Source organism: Carassius carassius, chromosome 28, assembly GCF_963082965.1.
Source record: "Carassius carassius chromosome 28, fCarCar2.1, whole genome shotgun sequence".
Classification (NCBI taxonomy): domain Eukaryota; kingdom Metazoa; phylum Chordata; class Actinopteri; order Cypriniformes; family Cyprinidae; genus Carassius; species Carassius carassius.
Window position 1 is genome coordinate 22,507,577 of NC_081782.1, and position 27,051 is coordinate 22,534,627.

A 27,051-nucleotide genomic window follows, 5' to 3' on the forward strand; every position below is an offset into this window, starting at 1 on the left:
AAATGAATGCAGGTCTGGTGGAGTCCTGCAGGTCCCCGCATGGGGCACAATCTCTGTGTTTTACACCGCGTGCCTCCCGCTAGCTACTTTATTGCTCGTTGTCTGTCTTTAAGTTTTCATTAAATCACACTAGGGCAGCAATGGAGGAGACATGTACAGTTGCTTCCATTCATGTGCATTTATTGTAATTTATTTATCATTATTTCCATTTAAAAAAAAGTGTAGAATCAAGAAAATAGCAATAGTACAACCAGAAGTGTACACAGTTTGTTCAGAAAACTGATAACTTGTGGTGATTATGTATAGACAATGAAAATAACATAACCACTATTATTAGATCCAGCTAACTTCAGTGACTATTTCAAACTGCTTGAGTTCTAAGTAGCAGAAGTTTTTCACATGTTTAAATTGAATTTAAAAAAATGAACACATATGAAAAATTAAAATTTGCTCTTTACTGTGGTTTTTAAATGCTAAGATGGTTCTTGCATGTCCAGTAACCAATCACAGCACATAACATTAGAAAAATGCAGAACAGCAAATATGGTACACAAGTCGGACACAAGTATGGAATTTTTCTGTTCCATGGAAGAAAAAGAAAAAAAAGGTGAGTTTAAAAGGAAAATGAGGGTAAACAAATGAGAGAACTATCCCCTTTAAAATGTATCACACTTTAGTTACAAACCATAGCTATAAACATCTGATTTGTATAGCTACAATTAAACATTGAAAGGACACTTCCCCTGAGTGGTTTTGCATTTGGTGTTTTCTGACGCTTTCAGTTCCTCAATTTTCTCAGAGAAACCTACTGAACATTCTTGTTTTGCACCAAAAAAAAAAAAAAACTAAAACATTACAATCAGCCATGAGCCCAAAACAAAATTCCTTTCCACTCCCCAATAACAACATTTTTTTTTTTTTGTATGTTAAGTACCAAGGAAGAAACCACTAACTTTGGTACATAGCAAACAGAAATAGTTAATTTTGTTTTTCTTACATTCTGTTTCATTTCCATGATCGTGATTCCATGTCATTGGGTAGTTGCTGCCTGTTTGATCCACCGCTTGAAGTATTGTACTTCTAGCGCCCGTGTTTTGATAACTGACTCGGGGTCAAACTCGCTGTTGTAGCGCAGATCCAGGTGGTGCGCACCTCCATTGATCATAATGGCAACCAGAGATTCTGAAAGACTTCTGGTCACTCCACCACTCATCCACGGATCAAGATTTCCATTACTGAAAAAAACAACACATGTTTAGGTCTAATAGTATGGCTAAATGCATTAAATCTACCCCAACTAGAACATATACAGTACATGGAACATTTCAATTATAATATAAAAATCTCTGTTAGCTCTGTTTCAAAACCCAGGGAACTGCATACTTATAAAACCTGATAAGCTGGCATATATAGACACCTAACAGGACAGTTGTTCAAAACTTTCTAAAATATCTTGTGATACTCACATTTTGAGGCACCATCTAATCCAGGCTGTGCTTTGTTGAGAAGGCTATACCAGAATGCATTGCAACAAGTACATTGTATTTATATGTGGAGTATTAAACCGTTAGCTAAGTAACATGCTAACATTAAACTCTTAGTGTGTTCCAAATGAGATATTCATGAGATTCATGATGTTTAATATGTTGCCTTACAAAATAGCTACCTATATCGGTGCTAGACAGCAAGACTTTTTGGAACAAAAATAATATCTAAACATTAATTATGGTATGAAGTAAAATTTGTTTGTTTGTTTGTATTTTAAAAACAACAAAAGGTCCTACCTGAAGATGATGTTGCTGTGGGCACTTATGTTTCTCCCACCGTAAACAATTTCTGCCCAGTCTTCCCGCGGCCGCACTCCAAACTGGTTGTAGCACTCATCGGAGAAAGCCTGGTAGTTCCATGGCTGTGGCTCAAACATGTCAGCGACGCCATCTGTGCACATTGGCATTACCATCTCTGTACAGCTCTGCAAATATTACACCACATCATGGGGTGTTCAATAACATGACAGTAATACCCACAAAGTAGTTTTTAGCCTTATAACATTTATGAAAAATACACAGAAAATGAAATAAAGCACCACAAATGTATCATAAAGTTGTCCTACAATAGCTTTGTGAGAAAAACAGAAAAAGTGTGACCTAACAGACCAAAGATGCCCAAGCAATTTTCTGTCAATAACAATTCCAGCGTCTGTCAGCTTTTAAGTCATACTTATCATTTGACATTTGAAATTTAAAAAAAAAAAAAAAAAATTATAGTCATTGTCATTTTTGGAGCTCAAGTGCTTGGATCCATAATTTATTTCTATGTAAAATCATAGCATCATAATACTTCAACAACAAAATAAAACCGCGTGCAATGACTTATAGTGATAAATGTGACCATATAGAGTCAAACGTCCAAACATTTTATTATTTTACCTGGTAGAACCAACCAAGGAAGCCCAGATTCCCAGTAGCAGTTTGTGAGGTGTTGAGACAGACTGCATCTCCTGTGTAATTGTAGTAAACCCTTACAGCTTGAGAGATGCCACTCAACAGCTGTTTGTCTGATACGCCGGTGTTAAAATAAAGATTTTTACAGACCACCTGAGAATCAGAAAAACACATGTAAATCATAGAGCAAACAGCTGGCTTTGTGTTCAGAGAGATGACAACAGTTCTGCTTTATTGCATAACAAAGGCACAAATTACAATTTTGATCTGCAAACAAGCAAAGATTCATCTGTATGAAGATGTTCCATATGTTCCAGTTCTTTCAAAACAATCTTGCTGTGAAAATCAACCGCTTTTTTTTTTTGTAGAATCATCCAATTTGCATATGAAATTGAGTGGAATGGAATTCTGCTGGAGTGGAATTTATTAGTCAAGCTGGAACAAAGTAAGAAACTTTGACAAACATATCAAGCTACGCAGTTATGGAAAATGGCTCAATGTCAATGTCAATGTCACCTTTATTTATATAGCGCTTTAAACCAAATACATTGCGTCAAAGCAACTGAACAACATTCATTAGGAAAACAGTGTCAATAATGCAAAAATGATAGTTAAAGGCAGTTCATCATTGGATTCAGTTATGTCATCTCTGTTCAGTTAAATAGTGTCTGTGCAATCATTTGCAATCAAGTCAACGATATCGCTGTAGATGAAGTGTCCCCAACTAAGCAAGCCAGAGGCGACAGCAGCAAGGAACCGAAACTCCATCGGTGACAGAATGGAGAAAAAAACCTTGGGAGAAACCAGGCTCAGTTGGGGGGCCAGTTCTCCTCTGACCAGACGAAACCAGTATTTCAATTCCAGGCTGCAGCAAAGTCAGATTGTGCAGAAGAATCATCTGTTTCCTGTGGTCTTGTCCTGGTGCTCCTCTGAGACAAGGTCTTTACAGGGGATCTGTATCTGGGGCTCTAGTTGTCCTGGTCTCCGCTGTCTTTCAGGGATGTAGAGGTCCTTTCTAGGTGCTGATCCACCATCTGGTCTGGATACGTACTGGATCCGGGTGACTGCAGTGACCCTCTGATCTGGACACTGGACACTGGATCTGGTGGCCACGGTGACCTCGGAACAAGAGAGAAACAGACAAATATTAGCGTAGATGCCATTCTTCTAATGATGTAGCAAGTACATAGGTTGTTATGGGAAGTGTTTCCGGTTCCGGTTTACCTAATTAATGCAGCCTAAAAATCCTTTAACGGATAATAAAAGCATATTAGTATGTTATGTGTATGCCAGGTTAAAGAGATGGGTCTTTAATCTAGATTTAAACTGCAAGAGTGTGTCTGCCTCCCGAACAATGTTAGGTAGGTTATTCCAGAGTTTGGGCGCCAAATAGGAAAAGGATCTGCCGCCTGCAGTTGATTTTGATATTCTAGGTATTATCAAATTGCCTGAGTTTTGAGAACGTAGCGGACGTAGAGGATTATAATGTAAAAGGAGCTCATTCAAATACTGAGGTGCTAAACCATTCAGGGCTTTATAAGTAATAAGCAATATTTTAAAATCTATGCGATGCTTGATAGGGAGCCAGTGCAGTGTTGACAGGACCGGGCAAATATGGTCATACTTCCTGGTTCTAGTAAGAACTCTTGCTGCTGCATTTTGGACTAGCTGTAGTTTGTTTACTAAGCGTGCAGAACAACCACCCAATAAAGCATTACAATAATCTAACCTTGAGGTCATAAATGCATGGATTAACATTTCTGCATTTGACATTGAGAGCATAGGCCGTAATTTAGATATATTTTTGAGATGGAAAAATGCAGTTTTACAAATGCTAGAAACGTGGCTTTCTAAGGAAAGATTGCGATCAAAAAGCACACCTAGGTTCCTAACTGATGACGAAGAATTGACAGAGCAACCATCAAGTCTTAAACAGTGTTCTAGGTTATTACAAGCAGAGTCTTTAGGTCCTATAATTAACACCTCTGTTTTTTCAGAATTTAGCAGTAAGAAATTACTCGTCATCCAGTTTTTTATATCGACTATGCAATCCATTAGTTTTTCAAATTGGTGTGTTTCACCGGGCTGCGAAGAAATATAGAGCTGAGTATCATCAGCATAACAGTGAAAGCTAACACCATTTTCCTGATGATATCTCCCAAGGGTAACATATAAAGCGTGAAGAGTAGCGGCCCTAGTACTGAGCCTTAAGGTACTCCATACTGCACTTGTGATCGATAGGATACATCTTCATTCACTGCTACGAACTGATGACGGTCATATAAGTACGATTTAAACCATTGCAAATGCACTTCCACTGATGCCAACAAAGTATTCAAGTCTATGCAAAAGAATGTTGTGGTCAATTGTGTCAAAAGCAGCACTAAGATCCAATAAAACTAATAGAGAGATACACCCACGATCAGATGATAAGAGCAGATCATTTGTAACGCTAAGAAGAGCAGTCTCAGTACTATGATACGGTCTAAATCCTGACTGGAAATCCTCACATATACCATTTTTCTCTAAGAAGGAATATACTTGTGTGGATACCACCTTTTCTAGTATCTTGGACAGAAAAGGGAGATTCGAGATTGGTCTATAATTAACTAGTTCTTTGGGGTCAAGTTGTGGTTTTTTGATGAGAGGCTTAATAACAGCCAGTTTGAAGGTTTTGGGGACATGTCCTAATGACAATGAGGAATTAATAATAGTCAGAAGAGGATCTATGACTTCTGGAAGCACCTCTTTCAGGAGCTTAGATGGTATAGGGTCTAACATACATGTTGTTGGTTTAGATGATTTAACAAGTTTATACAATTCTTCCTCTCCTATGGTAGAGAATGAGTGGAACTGTTCCTCAGGGGGTCTATAGTGCACTGTCTGATGTGATACTGTAGCTGACGGCTGAATGGTTGCAATTTTATCTCTAATAGTATCGATTTTAGAAGTAAAGTAGTTCATAAAGTCATTACTGCTGTGGTGTTGGGAAATGTCAACACTTGTTGAGGCTTTATTTTTCGTTAATTTAGCCACTGTATTGAATAAATACCTGGGGTTATGTTTGTTTTCTTCTAAAAGAGAAGAAAAGTAATCGGATCTAGCAGTTTTTAATGCTTTTCTGTAGGATATGTTACTTTCCCGCCAAGCAATACGAAATACCTCTAGTTTTGTTTTCCTCCAGCTGCGCTCCATTTTTCGGGCTGCTCTCTTTAGGGTGCGAGTATGCTCATTATACCATGGTGTCAAACTGTTTTCCTTAACCTTCCTTAAGCGTAAAGGAGCAACTTTATTTAAAGTGCTAGAAAAGAGAGAGTCCATAGTTTCTGTTACATCATCAAGTTGTTCTGAGGTTTTGGATATGCTAAGGAATTTGGATACATCAGGAAGATAACTTAAAAAGCAGTCTTTTGTGTTAGAAGTGATGGTTCTTCCATACTTGTAACAAGAAGTAGAATTTACAATTTTGGCTATATGAATTTTGCAAAGAACTAAATAATGATCTGAGATATCATCACTTGGCTGAATAATTTCAACACCATCAACATCAATTCCATGTGACAGTATTAAATCTAGAGTATGATTTCGACAATGAGTAGGTCCTGAAACGTGTTGTCTAACACCAATAGTTCAGAATGTCTATAAATGCTGATCCCAATGCATCGTTTTCATTATCAACATGGATATTAAAATCACCAACTATTAAAACTTTATCTGCAGCCAGAACTAACTCGGATGTAAAATCACCAAACTCTTTAATAAAGTCTGTATGGTGCCCTGGTGGCCTGTATACAGTAGCCAGTACAAACATAACAGGGGATTTATCATTAACATTTGTTTCTTTGGATAATGTTATATGAAGTACCATTACTTCAAACGAGTTATACTTGTAGCCTGCCCTCTGAGAAATCCTGAAAACGTTGTTATAAATTGAAGCAACACCTCCACCTTTGCCTTTTAGACGTGGCTCGTGTTTATAACAGTAATCTTGGGGGGTGGACTCATTTAAAATAATGTAATCATCAGGTTTTAGCCAGGTTTCTGTCAAACAGAGTACATCTATATTATGATCAGTGATCATATTATTTACAAAAAGTGTTTTCGTAAAAAAGGGATCTGATATTCAATAAGCCAAGCTTTATCATTTGTTTATCCATATTGCTTCTGTTCTTTATTTGTTGAACCTCAATTAAATTGTTAATCTTAACTTGGTTTGGACGTTTTTTGTATTTTCTAATTCGGGGAACAGACACAGTCTCTATAGTGTGATATCTAGGTGAAAGAGTCTCTATGTGCTGAGAATTAACTGACCTCTGTGACGGGAGGCAGCTAGCAGACGGTCAGTTTAGCCAGTCTGTCTGCTTCCTGACCTGGGCCCCAGTTAGTCAAGTATAAACACTAAGACTATTTGCCATATTTCTAGAGAGAAGAGTGGCGCCACCCCAGGAGGGATGAAGACCATCTCTTTTAAACAGGTCAGGTCTGCCCCAAAAGCTCGTCCAATTGTCTATGAAACCTATGTTATTCTGTGGGCACCACTTAGACATCCAGCCATTGAGTGATGACAATCTGCTACGCATCTCATCACCACGGTAAGCAGGGAGGGGACCAGAGCATATTACAGTGTCTGACATCGTGCTTGCAAGTTCACACACCTCTTTAATGTTATTTTTAGTGATCTCCGACTGGCGAAGTCGAACATCATTAGCGCCGGCATGAATAACAATTTTACTGTATTTACGTTTAGCATTAGCCAGCACTTTTAAATTTGCCAAGATGTCAGGCGCTCTGGCTCCCGGTAAACATTTGACTATGGTGGCTGGTGTCTCTATATTCACGTTCCGTACAATAGAATCACCAATAACTAGAGCACTTTCATCAGGTTTCTCAGTGGGTGCATCACTGAGTGGGGAGAACCTGTTTAATGTTTTGATCGGAACAGAAGAGCGGTGTTTTGACCCACGACTACGCTGCCTCACCGTCACCCAGTTGCCCTGCTGCTGGGGCTCTGTTTCCGGAACCGAACAATGTACAGGAATCCCTGAGCTAGACGCATCCAAAGCCGTATCTAGAGCCCTAACATTCTTACTGTCCTCAATTAAAGTTTGGATGCGTGTCTCTAATTCTGAAATCTTCTCTGTCAGCCTAACTATTTCCCTACATTTATCACATGTGAATCCCTCATCAGCGACAGAGATAGATAAACTGTACATGTGGCAAGAGGTGCAAGAAACAATGATAGGAGAAGCCATTACTCACCGTGCTTGATGAAAATTCTTACTGCGGTTGTTTGATGAACTTGTGAAAAACTGGAGCGAGGGAGAGGAGAAAAGAAAACAGCGATAGTTTCGAATGAAAACGCTAATGACAGGCTAACGAGTGCTAACGCTTTGCAGGTGTACTGCACTCACGGAAATAAAATAAAAGTGAACGATCAAAGTTAATCTGATAAGATTGATCGATAATATCAGAAATATGGTGTGAATTAAGTTATATTTTACCACTTTAAAAAACAGAGAGTGATAGTAAGATAAAGATTCTAGAGAAAAAAATAAAATAAAAACAGCTACACGGAGCTACAATTTGCTACAGAAGGCCAACAGGAAGTAAAGAAAACACTGTCCAACAGCGACACCCGCAGGCTTTTGATACCCGCAGGCTCCACATAAATAGGATTGGACTTCATTCATACAGTATTACAAATATCTGTTGCAATGTCAGTATTGCCAAAGGGGCACTATAGAGAGAATTAGAGGTTTAGATCGCCCAAAAATGGAAATTAGCCTGTGATGTACTCACCCCCGAAGCATCCTAGGTGTATATGACTTTCTTCTTTCAGTCGAATCCAATTGGGGGTATATTAAAAATTGTCTTGACCTCTCCAGGCCTATGTCAACCGCTAGAACACCTTTAGTTGTACGACAGTCAGCGGAAGTGAGAAATAAGTGTTTATTACATTTGAAATATGGGTATTCATCTTACAAAAATGCACGGATTCGCTACAGGAGGCCTTTATTCACACTCCGAAGCCATGTGAATCACGTTTTATTACGAATGCGCGCCCCTTATTTCACGTCTTCTGGACTGTTGACCAAAAGCACTCACTTACCCCCATTGTAAGGGTTGGAGGGGCCAGGACAATTTTTAAAGTGCCCCTATTATGCCATTTCCAATATTGCCTTTCATACAGTGTGTAATGTAGCTGTATGTGAATGTAAACAATCAGCAAAGTGCATGGTAAATAAAATTATTGTCTTCCAAAATAAACAATCAACTCTCTATAGCCTAAACAAATAGTTAGTAATTCAAATCCCACTTCCGTGATGGCTACACATCACGGAAATCACACACATTTGCATAAAATGATAGGTAAAAATTGATAGCCTGAATGCACTGTAAGTCACTTTGGATAAAAGTGTCTGCTAAATGCATAAATTTAATTTAATTTAAAACACGCCTATGTTCTACATGGCTGGCAGCGAACAACTTGACCCCGCCCACAAACACTTTATTTTACTGACAACTGCTTCTCTAATTAGTTAAAATTATAATAATCTGGGAGTTCAATGCGGGATTCACTAAACACTGGCTTTTGAAAGATGGCTCAGTACCCAGTTTATTTGATTCATCTGCTTCCACTGAATCACAATTAAGATAAATAACAGATGTTTATATTCTATATACTGTATATTCTACTGAGCTTTCAAAATACGGAACTATGGCAATGGGTGTATCATTTCCGACAAGCGCTGTACGTGGTAGATCAATCACAACAGACTGGGCCATCTGACCAATCAAAGCAAAGTAGGCTCACGGAAAGGAGGGTTTTAGAGAGACTGAACCTTAGAACTGCTATGAATGAATCGTTTGAGAATCTCTGGAAAATGAGGTGATATGAAATTCATATTTTGAGAAAACAAAAGAATTTTTTTACCTTGCATGCATGTAATCCTATTGTAGGAACCTTAAAAAAATGGCATAATAGGGGCACTTTAATATAACTGATTGGATTTGTCTGAAACAATAAAGTCATATACACATAGGATGCTTTGAGGGTGAGTAAAACACAGGCTAATTTTCATTTTTAGGGTGAACTAACCCTTCAAATGTTGGCATGAAATGAAATGCATCTAATTTGTAAATTTATGTCATAAAATGTTCTGGTTTAAACCTGTGCCTTCACAATTGACTTCAAGTTCACATTCATTTTTAAGTGCAACGCCAACAACTCCAAATCCAATCAAACAATGGATAGAACCTTGTCTATGACCTACTAGAAGTCAATTATCAATTGTCAATTATATTTCAATTATCGGAACTAAAACCTCCACATGTAATAACCTAGAAAACTGTCTAAGACTCTATGTCAATTGTTTGTCCTCAGTTAGGACCCTAGTTGTGCAATCTCTCCTTCAAATGCCTAGTATTCTAGAATTTGTATAACTGCCTTTTTCAATCTCAACAATTTATCTAAATTACGACCTATGCTCTCAATGTCAAATGCAGAAATGTTGAACAAGCTCTTATTGCATTATAGTCCTCCAAATGACCTCCAGATGACCTCTGCCCTGAATGGCATCGGAGACAACTAGATGAGCCCCAGAAACAGATCCCCAGTGAAGACCTTGTCTCCTAGACGGCAACTGGGACAAGACCACAGGAACCAGATGAGTCCTATGCACAATATGACTTTGCTGCAGCATGGGTTTAACTGCTGGTTTTGTCTGGTCAGAGAAGAACTGACCCCCCCAACTGAGCCTGGTTTCTCCCAAGATTTTTTCTCCATTCTGTCACAGATGGAGTTTTGGTTCCTTGCCGCTGTCGCCTCTGGTTTGCTTAGTTGGGGACACTTTGTATCCATTAATATTGTTGACTTGATTGCACAGACACCATTTAAACTGAACTGAGCAGGATGATGACATCACTAAATTCAATGATGAACTGTCTTTAACTGAAAATTAAGTGTGAACAACATGAATACTTTGAAAACGCTTAGTTAAAGACAATTCGCATAGAAAAACAAAACACGTTTTAGAGCATATGAAATCAGTCCACAAAGTAACAAGATTGCATTCTAATGCAGCCAGCATTAATGAATCTTAATGCTTATTCAGGAGGAAGCTAGTGTTTGATTTTACTGAGGTATTAATGTGAAACTCCCACCGATTCCTACTGATACGACTTCAAAATAATTTCGCCAACGGTAAAAGTGACCCAAATTTTACTCATAGTTATCGCTACACATTAAACTGCGATAGTAGAAATAACTTTAACATTGCAACACACACCACCCATAATGAGATGATATCTGTCATGTCTGACTTTGAGTGGGTTTGAGAAGGTTGTTGCTTACCATTTCTTCGGAGATGGTGGTCTGCGTGCGAGATAAGCTACACGCATGTCCTAGCAGAGATTTATACTATGACAAAACCAGCAGAGGCTGTCCAAAGCACTTTCTCTCTACTTTTCAGATGGGATTATGCTTATACATTCATCTCCAGCAACAGATTTCCCACTCCTAAGCCTTCAATAGCCTCTTCTCTCAGTCACTCACATAATCACATTAGCTTTGTCATTAAAATGCCTCCTCTTTGCACCCGCTGCCTAAACTGCTTTAACCACCCATAGGGGTTGCATACATTACCAGATCTGAGGAGGGTTGGGGTGTGGGTTGTTGACTACTCAAGAGTGAACCATCTGAGCTTTTGTAAAAGTTTCCATATTCATATGTGCTAGAAATAAGATAGACTTACCAAAAATGAACAAAAACAAAAAACAGAAGGTAAAGTACCTAAAAGCTTCTAAATAAAATAACAAAATTATTAAACAATTTCATCAAAAATAAAGCTTTTTTTATTCAAATTTCACCCTGCCAACTGTAACTCTGTTCTTAAACCTACTTAATTGCCTTGATTGGTTAATGTTAATCAATCGACAACTCGCTATTTAGGCATTGCTTTAACAAACTAGTGTTCAGTCTGGCTTCATCTCGTATGTAATGCAGACTCTTCACGATTCAATTATTATTATTTTTATTTTTTTTTGCTCGTTTACTATCACTCTGAAATATGTCAAATATGAATGTAAAATGTGTTGCAGATGGCTATAAAGATTAATTTAAAAAAATTATCTAGGTCGGCAGCACATTAATAGCTTTAGGAGAAGAGCTTATATTACTTTCTTGTCATGCACACTAGTGCTCTTCATATTCATTTTCCTTTGCTTTGTCAGATAGATTCAATGAATGAAAATACAGATGCCTCAGGAGTCCTGACAATAAACATGTTTTCTGTCCATGCCACCCTCTAACCAAAACCGAACAAAAACCTGAACAAAAGCTCAGTTCTGAGGGTGAAGGAAAACAGAAGCTTTATGAATATGAATGAAGCTATTTGCATACTGATGTAAATGGGTACAACAACTGACTTATTATCAGAGGTGAGTCAGCATTAATGAGGAAATCATTCAGCGAGAGTGATTCATAGCGACAAGCAGTGAAATCCAACTGATAAAGTAGAATTTTATTGTTAATGACTTTTGTTGTGTTTTACTCATTTATTTTTCTTGTAAAGTGTGTCATACTTCTTTCTACACCATGTAAGTTTTTTTTTTCCCACTTCATAGTCACAATTTACAGAAAAACCATGCCATTTATTAAAAAATTACAGGAAAAGGTCAGTTCTAGTGTTCTGAAATAAATAAATAATTCATGTATCATGTAAACACTGTACCATGGAATATGAATTTGGTAATAATTCTTCAACGTGATATATTTGAAATTACATTTCTGCATTTATGCACCTGGCATACATTTCCATCAGTGCTTTCAAGGAATGAACTTTCTCAGGTGTGTGCCACAGTATGTTCGGTAAGGGAAACCTTGGAAGTGAACTTATCGTACCTTAACAGGCCAGGCTGGAAGTGGTTGAAGGAAGTTAGCTTCATATGGATAATCCACCATGGCTAAATTCACCCAGGTTTCCTGCAGCCAAGCCTTGAAGCCATACACTTCGTCTGCAGTCTTTAAAGGATTACACAGTCCAAACTCCTGCGACAGCCACTGCAGACCCTCACCTATAAAAGAAAAGCTGATCAAATGAGTCCAAGAAAACACATAAGCTTCAAAAAGAGACTTCAAAACCATGAAGAGTCACAAATGACTACCTATTTGGTGTTTAAGAAACATTTCCCTTTTTTCTCTTTCAATTGAGTTTTTCTTGTTTTACAACAACAACAAAAAAATGACTAGTAATAATACGTAATCATATTCAGTTTTGTAAATAGGAAATAAGAGATTATATTATTGATTCTTATTTTAATTGTCTTTTGTATTCAGTACCACATCTTCCGAACATCGTCAACAATATTATCTACACATGACATGATATTTTGAACAAAGAGCAAAGCAGTATAGCAATCACATTGACCAACCTGTTGCTGAAACCCTGTCAATAGCCGCCCATGACCTCCTGATGTTGCTGCTACAGTTGGTGCCACTGATGGCGAAGTCATTGGTGACCACTTTGTAAAACTCTCCACATGGCACAATGAACTGCCAGATGGGAGCGGACGCGGCAAGAGCACTGAAAACACCAGAAGGTCACGCTCACTGATCGTTCCATTTCACAGTAGAAAACTCAACCAATATTCATGAACTCTGCTGAATTACATCACCTTCCTCAATTAAACACATGGTTACACGCTACTGTTAAGCATTTTACTCTTCTAGAATCCCATGGCACTCTCAATATAAGATATTATTCAGTTTCTAGCCATAAAACTCCATTAAGTATGCATATGTATGCTGTACTTATGCATAGACTAATATTTCACATTTAGATATGAACTACACTAGCAGTGACCTTTAAGCACTTATTAAATGTTTGCAATATCATATTGAGACTAATACACACCAACCTGCCAAATGCGAGGGAAAATCAACCATGGCAGGTAAAATATTTTAACTCCCTAGCCAGTTTTGCGGGTTATGATTTAGAGATTCTGTTTGTCTCTCAAAAAAAAGTCTCTAACATAAAAAAATAAAACTGTATAAAGAGAGTTGCACATGGGTCGAGAAGTCCAATGTCTTTAGATTTAAAGATGCATCATGCACCTCAACGTTCGGGACTTTACATGGTCTTCTGCTTCATGGATAAGTTGCTGCTGTTTCTAAACGTTTTCACTTTCCAATAATACCACTTACAGTTGACCACAGAATATTTAGCAGGGTTAAAATTTCAGAAACTTACTGCTAAGGTGGCCACATATCACAGTAACATGCTTGAATACACGGAGCTACACAGAACAACTTGTTTTTCTCACAAATGTTTGTAAATGCAGACTGTATCTAAATGCTTGATTTCATTTACCTGTTACAATAGGTCTGATTGAAACATCTGAATTCAATAATCAGAATCAGAATGAGCTTTATTGCCAGGTATGTTCACACATACGAGGAATTTGTTTTCGTGACAGAGCTCCGCAGTGCAACATAACAGCGACAGAACAAAAAACACAATAAGGAATAAAAAATACAAAAAAATACAAATAGGTGGGTAAGGATTGACAATATACAAATTGACAATGTATGGCAGGTATATTAAAAAGAGCATTTATGTATGTACATGTATATTATGTGGAAAAATTGTAACTGTACGCTAAGTATGTGTGTTTGGATAAATAAGTGTATGTGTATATAAATATAAATATAAGTAGTATAGTGTGTTCCATGTATGTACATGTATATTATGTGCAAAAGATTTACGTGTACGCTAAGTATGTGTGTTGGATAAAAAGTGTAGTGTATATAAATATAAATAGTGTAGTGTGTCCCACAGTTATTATCAGCTGTTCATAAGATGGATTGCCTGAGGGAAGAAACTGTTCCTGTGTCTGGTCGTTCTGGTGCTCAGTGCTCTGTAGCGTCGACCAGATGGCAACAGTTCAAAGAGGGAGTGTGCTGGATGTGAGGGGTCCAGAGTGATTTTAACAGCCCTTTTGCTCACTCTGGATAAGTACAGTTCTTGAATAGATGGGAGGGTTGTACCGATAATTCGCTCAGCAGTCCGGACTACCCTCTGTAGTCTTCTGAGGTCCGATTTAGAAGCTGAGCTGAACCAGACAGTTACTGAAGTGCAGAGGATGGATTCGATGATGGTGGAGTAGAACTGTTTCAGCAGATCCTGTGGCAGGTTAAACTTCATCAGATGGCGAAGGAAGTACAACCTCTGCTGGGCCTTTTTCACAATGGAGTCAATGTGAATGTCCCACTTCGGGTCCTGAGAGATAGTGGTGCCCAGGAACCTGAATGACTCCACTGCAGTCACAGTGCTGTTCATGATGGTGAGTGGGGGGAGTGCAGGGGGGTTTCTCCTGAAGTCCACGATCATCTCCACTGTTTTGAGCGTGTTAAGCTCCAGGTTGTTGAGACTGCACCAGACAGCCAGCTCTTTAACCTCCTGTCTGTAAGCAGACTCGTCACCGTCCTGAATGAGGCCGATGAGTGTGGTGTCATCTGCAAACTTCAGGAGCTTGACAGAGGGGTCCTTAGATGTGCAGTCATTAGTGTACAGGGAGAAGAGCAGTGGGGAGAGAACACAGCCCTGGGGAGCTCCGGTGCTGATTGTACGGGTGCTGGATGTGTATTTTCCCAGCCTCACTAGCTGCTGCCTGTCTGTGAGGAAGCTGTTGATCCACTGACAGACGGAGGTGGGCACGGAGAGCTGAGTTAGTTTGGACAGGAGGAGGTTTGGGATGATCGTGTTGAAGGCAGAGCTGAAGTCCACAAACAGGATCCTCACATAGGTCCCCGGTCTGTCTAGGTGTTGCAGGACATAATGCAGTCCGATGTTTACTGCATCGTCCACAGACCTGTTTGCTCTGTAGGCAAACTGAAGAGGATCCAGCAAGGGTCCAGTGATGTCCTTCAGGTGGGCCAGCACCAGTTTTTCAAATGACTTCATGACTACAGACGTTAGAGCCACAGGCCTGTAGTCATTTAGTCCTGTAATTTTGGATTTCTTTGGGATGGGGATGATGGTGGAGCGTTTGAAGCATGAAGGGACTTCGCACAGCTCCAGCGATCTGTTGAAGATCTTTGTGAAGATGGGGGCCAGCTGGTCAGCACAGGATTTCAGACAGGCTGGTGTAACACAATCTGGGCCTGGTGCTTTTTTCCTTTTCTGCTTCCTGAAGACCTGGCGCACCGCATCCTCGCTGATCTGTATTGCAGGTGTGGGGGAGAGGGGGGATGCAGGAGGTGTGAATGGTGAGAGCGCTTGATTGGAGAGGTGTTCAGGGTGGGTTGCAGGAGTTGTGAGTGGTGTGAACAGTTGTTTGGAGAGGCATTCAGGGTTGGTTGCAGGAGTTGTGAATGGTGAGAGCGGTTGATTGGAGAGGTGATCAGGATGGGTTGCAGGAGCTGTGAATGGTGTGAACGGTTGTGTGGAGAGGCATTCAGGGTTGGTTGCAGGAGCTGTGAATGGTGTGAACGTTTGTTTGGAGAGGCATTCAGGGTTGGTTGCAGGAGTTGTTATTGGTGTGAACGGTTGTGTGGAGAGGTGTTCAGGGCAGGTGATGGGTGTTCTTTCAAACCTGCAGTAAAACTCGTTCAGATCGTCTGCCAGTCGTTGATTTTCCACAGTGCTGGGGGGTGGTGTCTTGTAATTGGTGATCTTCTTTAGGCTTTTCCACACTGATGCGGAGTCGTTCGAAGTGAACTGAGTCCTTATTTTTTCAGAATAATTCCTCTTTGCCACTTTGATCTCCTTTGTGTGTTTGTCTCCTTTGTTTGATCTCCAGTGTGTATTTAGCCTGTTTATACAAGACATTGTCCCCCTTCCTGTAAGCATCTTCTTTGGCCTGACGGAGCTGTCTGAGTTTTGCAGTGAACCACGGTTTGTCATTGTTGTAATTTAGTTGAGTCTTGGTAGGAATACACATATCCTCACAGAAACTGATATATGATGTTACAGTCTCTGTGAGCTCGTCCAGATCAGTGGCAGCAGCTTCAAAAACACTCCAATCAGTGAGGTCAAAACAAGATTGTAAATCCTGCTCTGCTTCATTAGTCCATCTTTTTACAGTCCTTAATACAGGTTTAGCTGATTTTAGTTTCTGCCTGTAGGTCGGTATAAGATGAACCAGAAGGTGATCAGAATGTCCCAAAGCTGCTCGTGGAACAGAGTGAAATGCATCCTTTATTGTTGTGTAACAGTGATCCAATATATTACTGTCTCTTGTGGGACAAGTAACATGCTGTCTGTATTTTGGCAGTTCACGGGAGAGATTGGCTTTATTAAAGTCCCCAAGAATGATTAAAACAGAGTCTGGGTGTTGTTGTTCTGTGTCTGTGATCTGCTCAGCGAGTTTCTGTAAAGCTGAGCTCACGTGCGCTTGAGGAGGGATGTAAACACTAACCAGAATGAACGAATGAAACTCCCGCGGCGAATAGAACGGCTTGCAGTTAATGAAGAGCGTTTCGAGATTTGAGCAGCACGTCTTCTTTAACACAGTTACATCTGTAATTAGGTCTAATAATTAGGTCTGTCCCAGTTTGTCCATATTATCCATTTAGAGAAAGTTTTACTAACAGCTTGCATCAGCGCAAACCATCTTTTGGCGTTAAAATTGTACCATCAGGTTTTACTAAAGATGTGCAATGATGAATTAGTGCTGAAAAGACATAGACGGTTATTTTTGTGCCTGACCTTACTGAAAATGCATTTGTAGGATTTTTCCTTTTAGACGCAAAATGTATAGGAGGAGAGTATTCAAATGAATCACGCGATGAGTATTACTAAGATTTGCGCTCATCAAATTACTGCCATTTGCTCTGTTATTTAACGCCCAAATAAAGCATGCCTTAAACTGTTTTGCACTTGAAATGGCTGCAGTTGTTGCTAGGAGGGTGCACTGCAGAGAACAGAGAGTGCGTGGTAGAAGGGAGAGGATTTTTTCCACAAGTATTAATTTATTTGGAATGCCAGAAAAATACATTATTCGAACATATCGTTTGCCAAGCCATGTTATTTTTAATTTGCTTCAGGAAATAAAAGACAACTAACCCTCAACTTGGAGTCACACAATATCAGCTCTATCAAAACTTCTTGCAACATTTTCAACGTAGCTTACTGTTGCTTATTTATTTCTTTATTCTTTATTTGCTACTGCTCTATTTGCACTGCGCTTGGTATATTGCATTGGTCGATATGTAAATGAGATGTTGCTTCTGTTCCCATCGGCACCTAGTAAAATTGGCCTATAGTGTCTGCATGTACATATTTATATGTGTATATATATATATATATATATATATTGTTTATAAAAATAAAAAATAAAAATTAAGCAGCACAACAGTTTTCAACGTTGATAACCGCAATAAATTGTGAGCAGCAAGTCAGCATATTAGAATGATTTCTGAAGGATCATGTGACACTGTAGATTGGAGGATGCTGAAAATGTAGCTCTGCCATCACAGGAATAAAGTGCATTTTAAAATATTTTAATTTAAATTTGTAAAGATAAGTTCATTTTTATGTTTATTGGCAAAAACCAGTAGTGAATACCAATTTAAGTATACATTTTACACAAGTATATATTTTAAGTATATATTGCTGTTCATGCATAGGTAACATGGACAAACACTCACCCTACAACTTCACTGGGATACTTCATCCTCAGCCAGGCCGCCAGCATCCCGCCGTAGGAGCCACCAATGGCAATGACTGAACTCTCCTGAGCTCCAGGCAGGGTTCTTTTCAGAGCTTTGATGAGCACTGCAAAGTCAGCTAAAGCCTGTTCTGACGTCAGGTAGTTTAGATACTTTGCATTCTGTAGAAAAGGAAAGAAGGTCCAGAAGGTCAAGGACAGTGTTAACTGAACGACCCTTACCGCTCGACATGAGCAGCAGTATGGACTCACGCTGTAAGACTCTTCGCCGAACGGCATGGACTCTCCATAGTAGCGATGTTCAGCAAAAACCAGCAAGGCTCCCATCTCTTCTGCTACATCCCACATGAAACCCTTGGGGAAAAGAAGAGGCTGAGATATCGAGCTTCCATTTGGACTAAGGGATAGCATTGTAACTCAATTGTATACTTTTACAAGATAATTTTCCTCTCAATGGCAAAATTTTAATTTTGTATCAGTATTTTGCAGAATCATATTGCTATAAATATAAAGTAAATAATGCAGATATTTATTATTTACAAACACTGTGTTTATTATTATCTTCAACTGTTAAAGGTGAAGCTCATAATTTCTGCAGCACTAAACAGAATAGAGTGCAACAATGCATGTCCACTTTTTCAGTGGCCTGGTTCCAGAAGTATGTTTCCCCATCCAGTTTTCCCAGCATTTTGGAAAGGAAATCCACTGTTGAATGTGATTATTTAAAAAATAAGTTGAAATGTGGGCTAATGGCTTTAACCAAAGCATATATGTGACCCTGGACCTCAAAACCAGTCTTAAGTTGTTGGGGTATTTTTGCAGCAATAGCCAATAAAACATTGTATTGGTCAAAATTATACATTTTTCTTTTATGCCAAAAATCATCAGGATATTAAAGGGTTAGTTCATCGAAAAATCACAATTATGTCATTAATGACAAACCCTCATGTCGTTCCAAACCTGTGAGACAAATATCCTGGAGTAATGCATGCACTCAAACAGTACACTGACTGAACTGCTGTGAAGAGAGAACTGAAGACGAACACCGAGCCGAGCCAGATAATGACTCGTTCACGAGTCAAGAACCGTTTCTGTCAGACGCGTCCGATTCGAGAACCGAGGAGCTGATGATACTGCGCATGTGTGATTCAGCGTGAAGCAGACTGACACACAGAGCGTCTGAACTGAACTGATTCTTTTGGTTATTGATTCTGAACTGATTCTGTGCTAGTGTTATGAGCGCGGGTAAACCGAAGGCTTAAATCTCTTTAACCTGGCATACACATAGCATACTAATATACTTTTATTATCCAAATCCGTTAAAGGATTTTTAGGCTGCATTAATTAGGTAAACCAGAACCGGAAACACTTCCCATAACACCCTATGTACTTGCTACATCATTAGAAGAATGGCATCTACGCTAATATTAGTCTGTTTCTCTCTTGTTCCGAGGTCACCGTGGCCACCAGATCCAGTCTGTGTCCAGATCAGAGGGTCACTGCAGTCACCCGGATCCAGTACGTATCCAGACCAGATGGTGGATCAGCACCTAGAAAGGACCTCTACATCCCTGAAAGACAGCGGAGACCAGGACAACTAGAGCCCCAGATACAGATCCCCTGTAAAGACCTTGTCTCAGAGGAGCACCAGGACACGACCACAGGGAACAGATGATTCTTCTGCACAATCTGACTTTGCTGCAGCCTGGAATTGAACTACTGGTTTCGTCTGGTCAGAGGAGAACTGGCCCCCCAACTGAGCCTGGTTTCTCCCAAGGTTTTTTTCTCCATTCTGTCACCGATGGAGTTTCGGTTCCTTGCCGCTGTCGCCTCTGGCTTGCTTAGTTGGGGTCACTTCATCTACAGCGATATCGTTGACTTGATTGCAAGTAAATGCACAGACACTATTTAACTGAACAGAGATGACATCACTGAATCCAACGATGAACTGCCTTTAACTATCATTTTTGCATTATTGACACTGTTTTCCTAATGAATGTTGTTCAGTTGCTTTGACGCAATGTATTTTGTTTAAAGCGCTATATAAATAAAGGTGACTGTAATGATAAAATCTCCATAATCATCGGGAAGAAGGAGGCGGGAACCGGCAGACAATCAAACAACATTTTAATAATACAAAATAAACCCAAAACAGTGCACCAGCCCCTCACGGACGACTGGTGCGCTCAAATAAAAACCAAAACACAACTAAAATCCCAGGCCTGGTCCTCTCTCGTCCTTCACTGTCGTCGCTCCAGTTTTATATCCTTCCATCTCCTACGTGGGACTCGAGACCGGCAGTGGGTCGCAGGTGTCACTGATTTCCCAATCATTGCCGGCCTCCCTCCTTGTTCCCACGTCCCTCGGCCCCGCCCCACTCGCCACAGTGACTTTGACTTTTGACTTTGAATCAAGGGCAATCATCGCCAATGACGCCATTACGGAAGAGAAGACAATGCTGAATAAAGTCGTTGTTTTTGCTATTTTTGGACCAAAATGTATTTTCGATGCTTCAAAAAATTCTAACTGACCCTTTGATGTCACATGGACTACTTTGATGATGTTTTTCTTACCTTTCTGGACATGGACAGTATACCGTACACATAGCTTCAATGGAGGGACTGAGAGCTCTCGGACTAAATCTAAAATATCTTAAACTGTGTTCCGAAGATGAACGGAGGTCTTACGGGTTTGGAACGACATGAGGGTGAGTTATTAATAACATAACATTAACATATCTTTGATTTTTCGATGAACTAACCCTTTAAGGAAATATCATGTTCCATGAAGACATTTTGTACATTTCCTACCTATCAAAACCTAATTTTTGACTAGTAATATACAAAGTTAATTTGGACAACTTTAGGTGATTTTCTCAGTATTTAGATTTTTTTTTTTTGCACCCAGATTTTCAAATAGCTGTATCTTGACCAAATATTGTCCAATCCTAATAAAATATACATCAATGGAAAGCTTATTAATATTAAATCTCAATTTCGATGAATTGACCCTTATGACTGGTTCTGTGGTCAACATATAGTATCAATTAACAACTTTGAAACTCACAGGTGGTGTATATTTAAAGGTTTATAGATCATTGTAAAAAAAAAAAATATATATATAAAATAATAATTATATATATTTCTGTGGAGAAAATGAATAGTGATTTTTATGGAAACTCCTACTTTTTTAATATAATTAACAGAAGTGGCAGTTTTTAAAGTTTCAAAATATCTATATATCTATAGTTGAAAGCCATTTCTTCCAATTAAATATATGTATATATATTAAAAAATCATATTTACAGTGTTGTTACAGAACCATGTGATGTCTCCTTCATTGCCCGTGTAAAACAGGATTGGGCCTCCTTCCTTGTGCCAGTGACGGTCATTAAGAAGATACCTCTGTTTGAATGTCCCATTCTCCAAAAAGCCAAAATGGTCAATCTGTAATAAAAGAAAGAGTACACAAAGGAAATACTTCTAATCACACATATATTCCAGTAAGTGTCATCTGTATTTTTTATTTTTCATTCAAATTAATTTATTTTAATGGCGTCCTGCCATTTGGAGAAATTTTAGCATTGCGTACAGCACACTCGCTCACTAATAAATCCTCTGCAGTTAATGGGTGTTGTCAGAATAAGAGTTCAAATCCATCAATACATTTTTAACTTTAAACCTTTGCTCTTAGCCAAAATATGGGTTCATAATCCATTACAATGCTTCCTCCAGTGAAAATGTCCTGTGGTCTTCACATATCAAAATTCACCAATTTGTTTAGAATTTGGATTGTTTTCACTTGTAAACTTGTAAGCTTGATCTGTGCATATTTCTCCCCTGATTCAGACAAGATGACTTTTAACTGGAGATACGGATAGAGGACACATATTTTAGCCAGAAGCAACAGTTTGAAGTTGAAGTTTTTCTTTCACGAGACATAACTGATGGAATGGATTACTTTTATTGTGATGTTTTCTTCAGAATGAGAATGGACTCTTGTTCTGATGGCACCCATTCACTGCAGAGAAGGAGCTCATACAAACTCATATGTATAAATTAATGAAACATGAAGGGAAGAAAATTTTCTCCAAACTGTAATTTTTGGGTGAACTATTCCTTTCTTAATGTTTTTCTGCTGCTGTTTTAACCATAAACAGTTACAATGTTGATACATCCCTGTCTACACGTAATGTACAGTAACGATACTAGACTGTCTTCATTTCTGGGTGTTCTCCTCAATCTTCTGGCCTTCAGCCATCTTGTATTGTTGAGTGTAAAACCTCAGAGCAGGATGGAGGGATAATTAGCATCAATTTGTATTAAAATTTAGTGCCAGCATCAGGGATGCCACATTAGTTCCGGTTTGAACACAATTGTAATATCCATTCACCCAGTCCAGGGGCCTTTCACTGTCTTCTACATTTCCATAAATTCTCCAAGTTTGAGGGAAGAAGTAAAAAGAATGTTAAAATTTGTTCCCAGAGCTGCAGCGCTGCAGTTCTTAACAGTTCTCACTCTTCTGAATTCCACCCAACACTTAATAAAGAATGTTCTCTCTGGTGTTTTTTTTTTTTTTTGGTAAATACCCTCTTTCTCCTCCCGTTGGCAACAAAAGAGGCAGAAATTTTATGAGCCAGTGACAGCAAAAGGACTCACACAGAACGCTCACAGTTACATTCATTCAACAGCAGTCAGAGTCTGGCCGCAGGTCAAATGAGTGTCAGCTATATTCACATGCTTAGTGAGTTATTTTCTGTGTAAGCTGTTACAGCTCAAGCCTCAACCTCTAGAAAATGGCCTTTTTACATAATTTATAAGACTATTCATTTACACTTAAAGAAAAAATATTTTCAATAATTGAATCATAGAAGTACATATATTTTCTTGATAAAATAGATAATACTATTATTAATATAATAATAATAATGATTCACTTTTTTAAAAACATATGTTACAATAAATGTACATGGATTTTATTTTATTATTAGAGTAAAAAGATTATAAATCTCAGTATTTACACATTTCATTTTAAAATAAAATGCAAAAACAAATATTCAGCAGCCATTATTCAGTATTTTCTGATGAACAGAAAGAAACGAACAGCACATATATGAATTAGAACATTTTAGTAACATGTATTTTGTGTCACTCACTTTTGATTAATTTAATGCATTCTTGCTCAATAACAGTATTAATTACTTAAACGGTTGTATTTGAATGGATAACTTATTATACAATATCCTTATTCTATTGTGAATTACACATAAAATTAAATACTTTATAAAATAATCTTTAAATAGACTACAGCCGATTCTAGAACTGAATGTACTCCTATAACTTTAAAACAAAACATCTGATTGAGGTTAGACGAGTCACATGGACACCGGTTCAGAAATGCAGCGCCCTCTTCTGGTTGATTCAGACTATCAAAGCAAATGTCCTACATGAGTCATCAATCTACCTAATACCCGTTTCCATGTGAAAATATCTTATATAAAAAGTAATAATTTTTTTTTTGAATAATCATTACTTTTTGTGATTAATCAGTGGATGAATTTTCATGTTTCCTCCAGAAAACACAAACGGTGAAGTTTTATGAAACTTTAAGACGGTTCCATTTCACCATAATAATGAAAGTAGATGGTGACCATATCTTTTTTCCAGATATCTTTGTTCTATAGGGTACAAATCCTCTCCAAGTAAGCAACTGCCTAGCAACCATTTAGAATACACTAGAAACCACATAACAACACCCTAAAAGCACAAATAACCCCTTAGCGTCCATATATAGCATCATGGTTGCAAATAGTATACAAGAAAGAAGCACTTACTTAAAATCTATTTTTGTAGTAGGTGTGTGCAGTGTGTATTTTCCATGGTCAGTACAGAATTTATATTTTATCGATATGCAACCTCAAATGATTGAGTATTGTGTCACTTATTTTTCAAAAACATGCCTTAAGAGTGCATGTTTTTACTACGTTATATAGTCTATGAGAATGCAGGTCTAACTATATGTATGCATTCTACATATTGAGTAGCCCCATTCAATACATGAGGTCAAAATGACTGCTCAAAATTCAGCTTTGTCATCACAGGAGTATGTTACATTTTTAAATATGTTAAAATTGTTAAACTCATTCTAAAGTGCAATGATATTTCATAATATTAGTTTTTACAGTTTTTTATCAAATAAATGCAGTATGTCTGAGCACAAGAGACCACTTTCAAAAACATCTTAAAAAAAAAAAAGCTTGCAAACCAGTAGTGTATCAGAACTGAAAAAAAAGCATTTCATTTTTGTGTCAACATTGTTCCCAGTTTAAACACATTAGTGCTTTTTTTCTGTCTAATGAATTTGAAAACAGCTCTTCTCTTGGTTTGCTTGTCCAACAGCGCTCTCCATTTCTCCATCCACAGCCAGCAACAGATGCTGAAAGAATATCCCCTGGACAACTGTTCAACAAAGAGAATTAAAAAACGACAGACTACAGCTCAGCTCGAGTGGGAATGTGAAACCCTAGACCCATGTACATTTCCTGATCCTCATTTTAACCGCCTTGTCTGTGCTGCTACGACTGAAGGCTTACCGTTTAAGGCTTACTAAATGCTGACATGGACAAAACCAAGACAAAGAGGAGCAAGAAAGCCAGGAAATGGCCCTAATCTTCCTGACGGCTGAGAGGATGAGTTGAACAGACACCGAGACACAATTGCCTTCACTCTGGCGTGTCCAGGTCAAGACGTAATTAGGCTCAGAGTACAGCCTAACAGGATTGTTTTTGTCTAGAACTAGACGCGGGGTTTTCCTGTGTCAGCATAGATAGCATGTTAAAAATTAATTTCTAAGCCACTCTTCATGCTAATAATGAGACTAACTGTTTCTGAGACATAATTTATTAAACAACTGGCAGCATCATACCACGTTTTAAATAATTATATATTAAAAAAAGAACAATGTCACTGTGTATTTTAGTCAAAGCATGCTAAACCTGACACACACACACAAAACCGAGGGGCTTTCAAGATCTCACTTTCAGTTCAATAAAATGAAAAACAGGCAGACTGCCAGCATTAGATGCTATGCATCTGCACACAGGCCCAAGCCCAGAGGGGCGAAAGGATCTGCTATTATCCTTTGGGGGCCACAAGGAAAAGGACATTTCCTGCAGACACAATACAGAGCAGAACGGCACAGATTATGGATACATTACATGAGGGAAATCCATAACGGAAGCCCAGTTGTAAGTTAATGAGCAGCCACAACCAGATAAAACTGCTGTGGGTTGCAAAATAAGGCCTGGCAATGTGATCTATCACAAGACTTACTGATTGATACAAGCTGATTGGAATGACAATGCTTTGCAACTGTGATCAATGACAACAGCTGACCTGTTAACAACAAACAAGTTGCTGTCACACAAGTTTCTGATTACAATATCAAGGTTAGAGAAGGATGTCATAACCACTATTTTACAGATATTTACTATTTTGTAAATTAGTGGTTATACTGAATGCACTGATAAATTGCTCTATTGGGGGGTGTATTTACTATTAAGTAGACTGAAGTATTTACCTGAAAACTTACTTTTTACAGTCATGCATCTTTTAAGTGAGAAACATGTAGCATTTTAAGCGCTACTGTTTTAAGCCACACAACAAAACAAATAAAATAATTCTTGAGTCATTTAGATCACATGTAACTTTGGATAAAAGTGTCTGCTAAATGCATACATTTTTTTATTTAATTTAATTTTAACTTTGTATAAATAAAATTGATTTAAGCAATAATGACAATGACAACAAGAAAAAAACTAATTACTGTTATTATTCTTGATGTTTATACAATTTTATGCATTTACTTGCATTTTTTATTTAAGTTTGCAAAATAACATCCAAAAACGCATATTATGTTTTATTGTTGCAGTCTAAATTGTATTATTATATTATATTTGTTTGAATATTTCTCGTTTTTTTTTTTTTTTTTTACTGTGTTAAAGCCGAAATGAGATAAATGCATATTGGTTATCAGAAAATGAAATAATAAGTATATTCTTTGAAGAACAGTATCAGTGATCTCTAATCAATGTAAACAAATTGATATCTTGACATGAACAAACAGCCAGGTAGAGAAGCAATCAAGTAAGACACTTACCTGCTGATCAAAATAGAAAGTTTTGTATGAGACAGATGTGTGCTGAGAGTTGGTTTGGACTGTGTGTCTGCCTAACAGCTGTGGTTTGAGCCCCAGTGCATTACAGCTGAGGATGAAGAGGAGGAGGAAGAGCAGAGCAGCGTTGATCAGTCTCATGGCTGAGTGAGTGAATCCCGTCACAGTGCATCTGAATATACCGAGCGATGGATCATCTGCATACGAGGAAGGAGGAAGGACGTCAGATGACTAGTTGCTCCATGACGCAAAAAGATTAAAATACATTAAAAACAAAAGAGATGCAATGTAACTCCTTAATTATATATTATTATACATATATACAATACCGTAGCTTTTAAGTTTTTATTTTTTAAATATCAGACCATTTAATAAAATGATCCTGCAGTAAGCTTGATAAATCAGTTCGTCATGTGCGAATAGTTATTAAAAGTGACTATCTGTCTCTGTGCTGGCTCAAAACGGATTCTATATCCTTTCTGTCGATAAATTGAATGTTTTGCTAACTTCATGCAACGACACAGCGTGCTTCCGTGTTGTAAAAATGTCTTCACCGCGATGCCTCATGGGTATTGTAGTTTGCTGTTATTCCTTGTTATTTAATTTTTTTTTAATTCATGTTAAATATTCATGGTATTCTATAATTTATTTATTAACATTTTCTATCTATATCTATGTTAAAAATGTTGATATATATATATATATATATATATATATATATATATATATACACACACATGTATATATACACAAACATACATACTAG

At 38.1% G+C, this 27,051-nt stretch overlaps 1 protein-coding gene across 2 annotated transcripts; it reads right to left on the reverse strand.

The window, feature by feature from the left end:
* Nucleotides 1-555: 555 nt before the first annotated feature.
* LOC132108198 (lysosomal Pro-X carboxypeptidase-like) lies at nt 556-26,829 on the reverse strand. 2 transcript variants are annotated; one of them, XM_059514816.1, is made up of 10 exons: nt 26,615-26,829; nt 26,271-26,482; nt 21,419-21,559; nt 18,366-18,467; nt 18,094-18,275; nt 12,876-13,027; nt 12,346-12,518; nt 2,430-2,597; nt 1,785-1,972; nt 556-1,235 (listed from the first exon to the last, which is right to left on the reverse strand). In XM_059514816.1, the coding sequence occupies exons 2-10, from the start codon at nt 26,424-26,426 to the stop codon at nt 1,031-1,033; spliced, it is 1,467 nt and encodes a 488-aa protein (XP_059370799.1). In that variant the 5' UTR covers nt 26,427-26,482; nt 26,615-26,829; the 3' UTR covers nt 556-1,030. The 2 variants fall into 2 exon arrangements, with proteins under 2 accessions (XP_059370799.1, XP_059370800.1); XM_059514817.1 differs by having other exon boundaries at nt 26,793-26,811.
* Between the last annotated feature and the right edge of the window lie 222 nt (nt 26,830-27,051).

What these genes read in the sequence shown, in the direction of transcription:
- LOC132108198 (XM_059514816.1), bottom strand. Translation starts at nt 26,426, where the DNA reads ATGAGACTGATCAACGCTGCTCTGCTCTTCCTCCTCCTCTTCATCCTC. An exon ending in CTTTCTATTTTGATCAGCAG is followed by an intron (nt 21,560 to 26,270) that starts GTAAGTGTCTTA and finishes CTTTTATTACAG; the next exon opens with ATTGACCATTTTGGCTTTTT. An exon ending in TATCCCAGTGAAGTTGTAGG is followed by an intron (nt 13,028 to 18,093) that starts GTGAGTGTTTGT and finishes TGGTGTTTTCAG; the next exon opens with TGCTCTTGCCGCGTCCGCTC.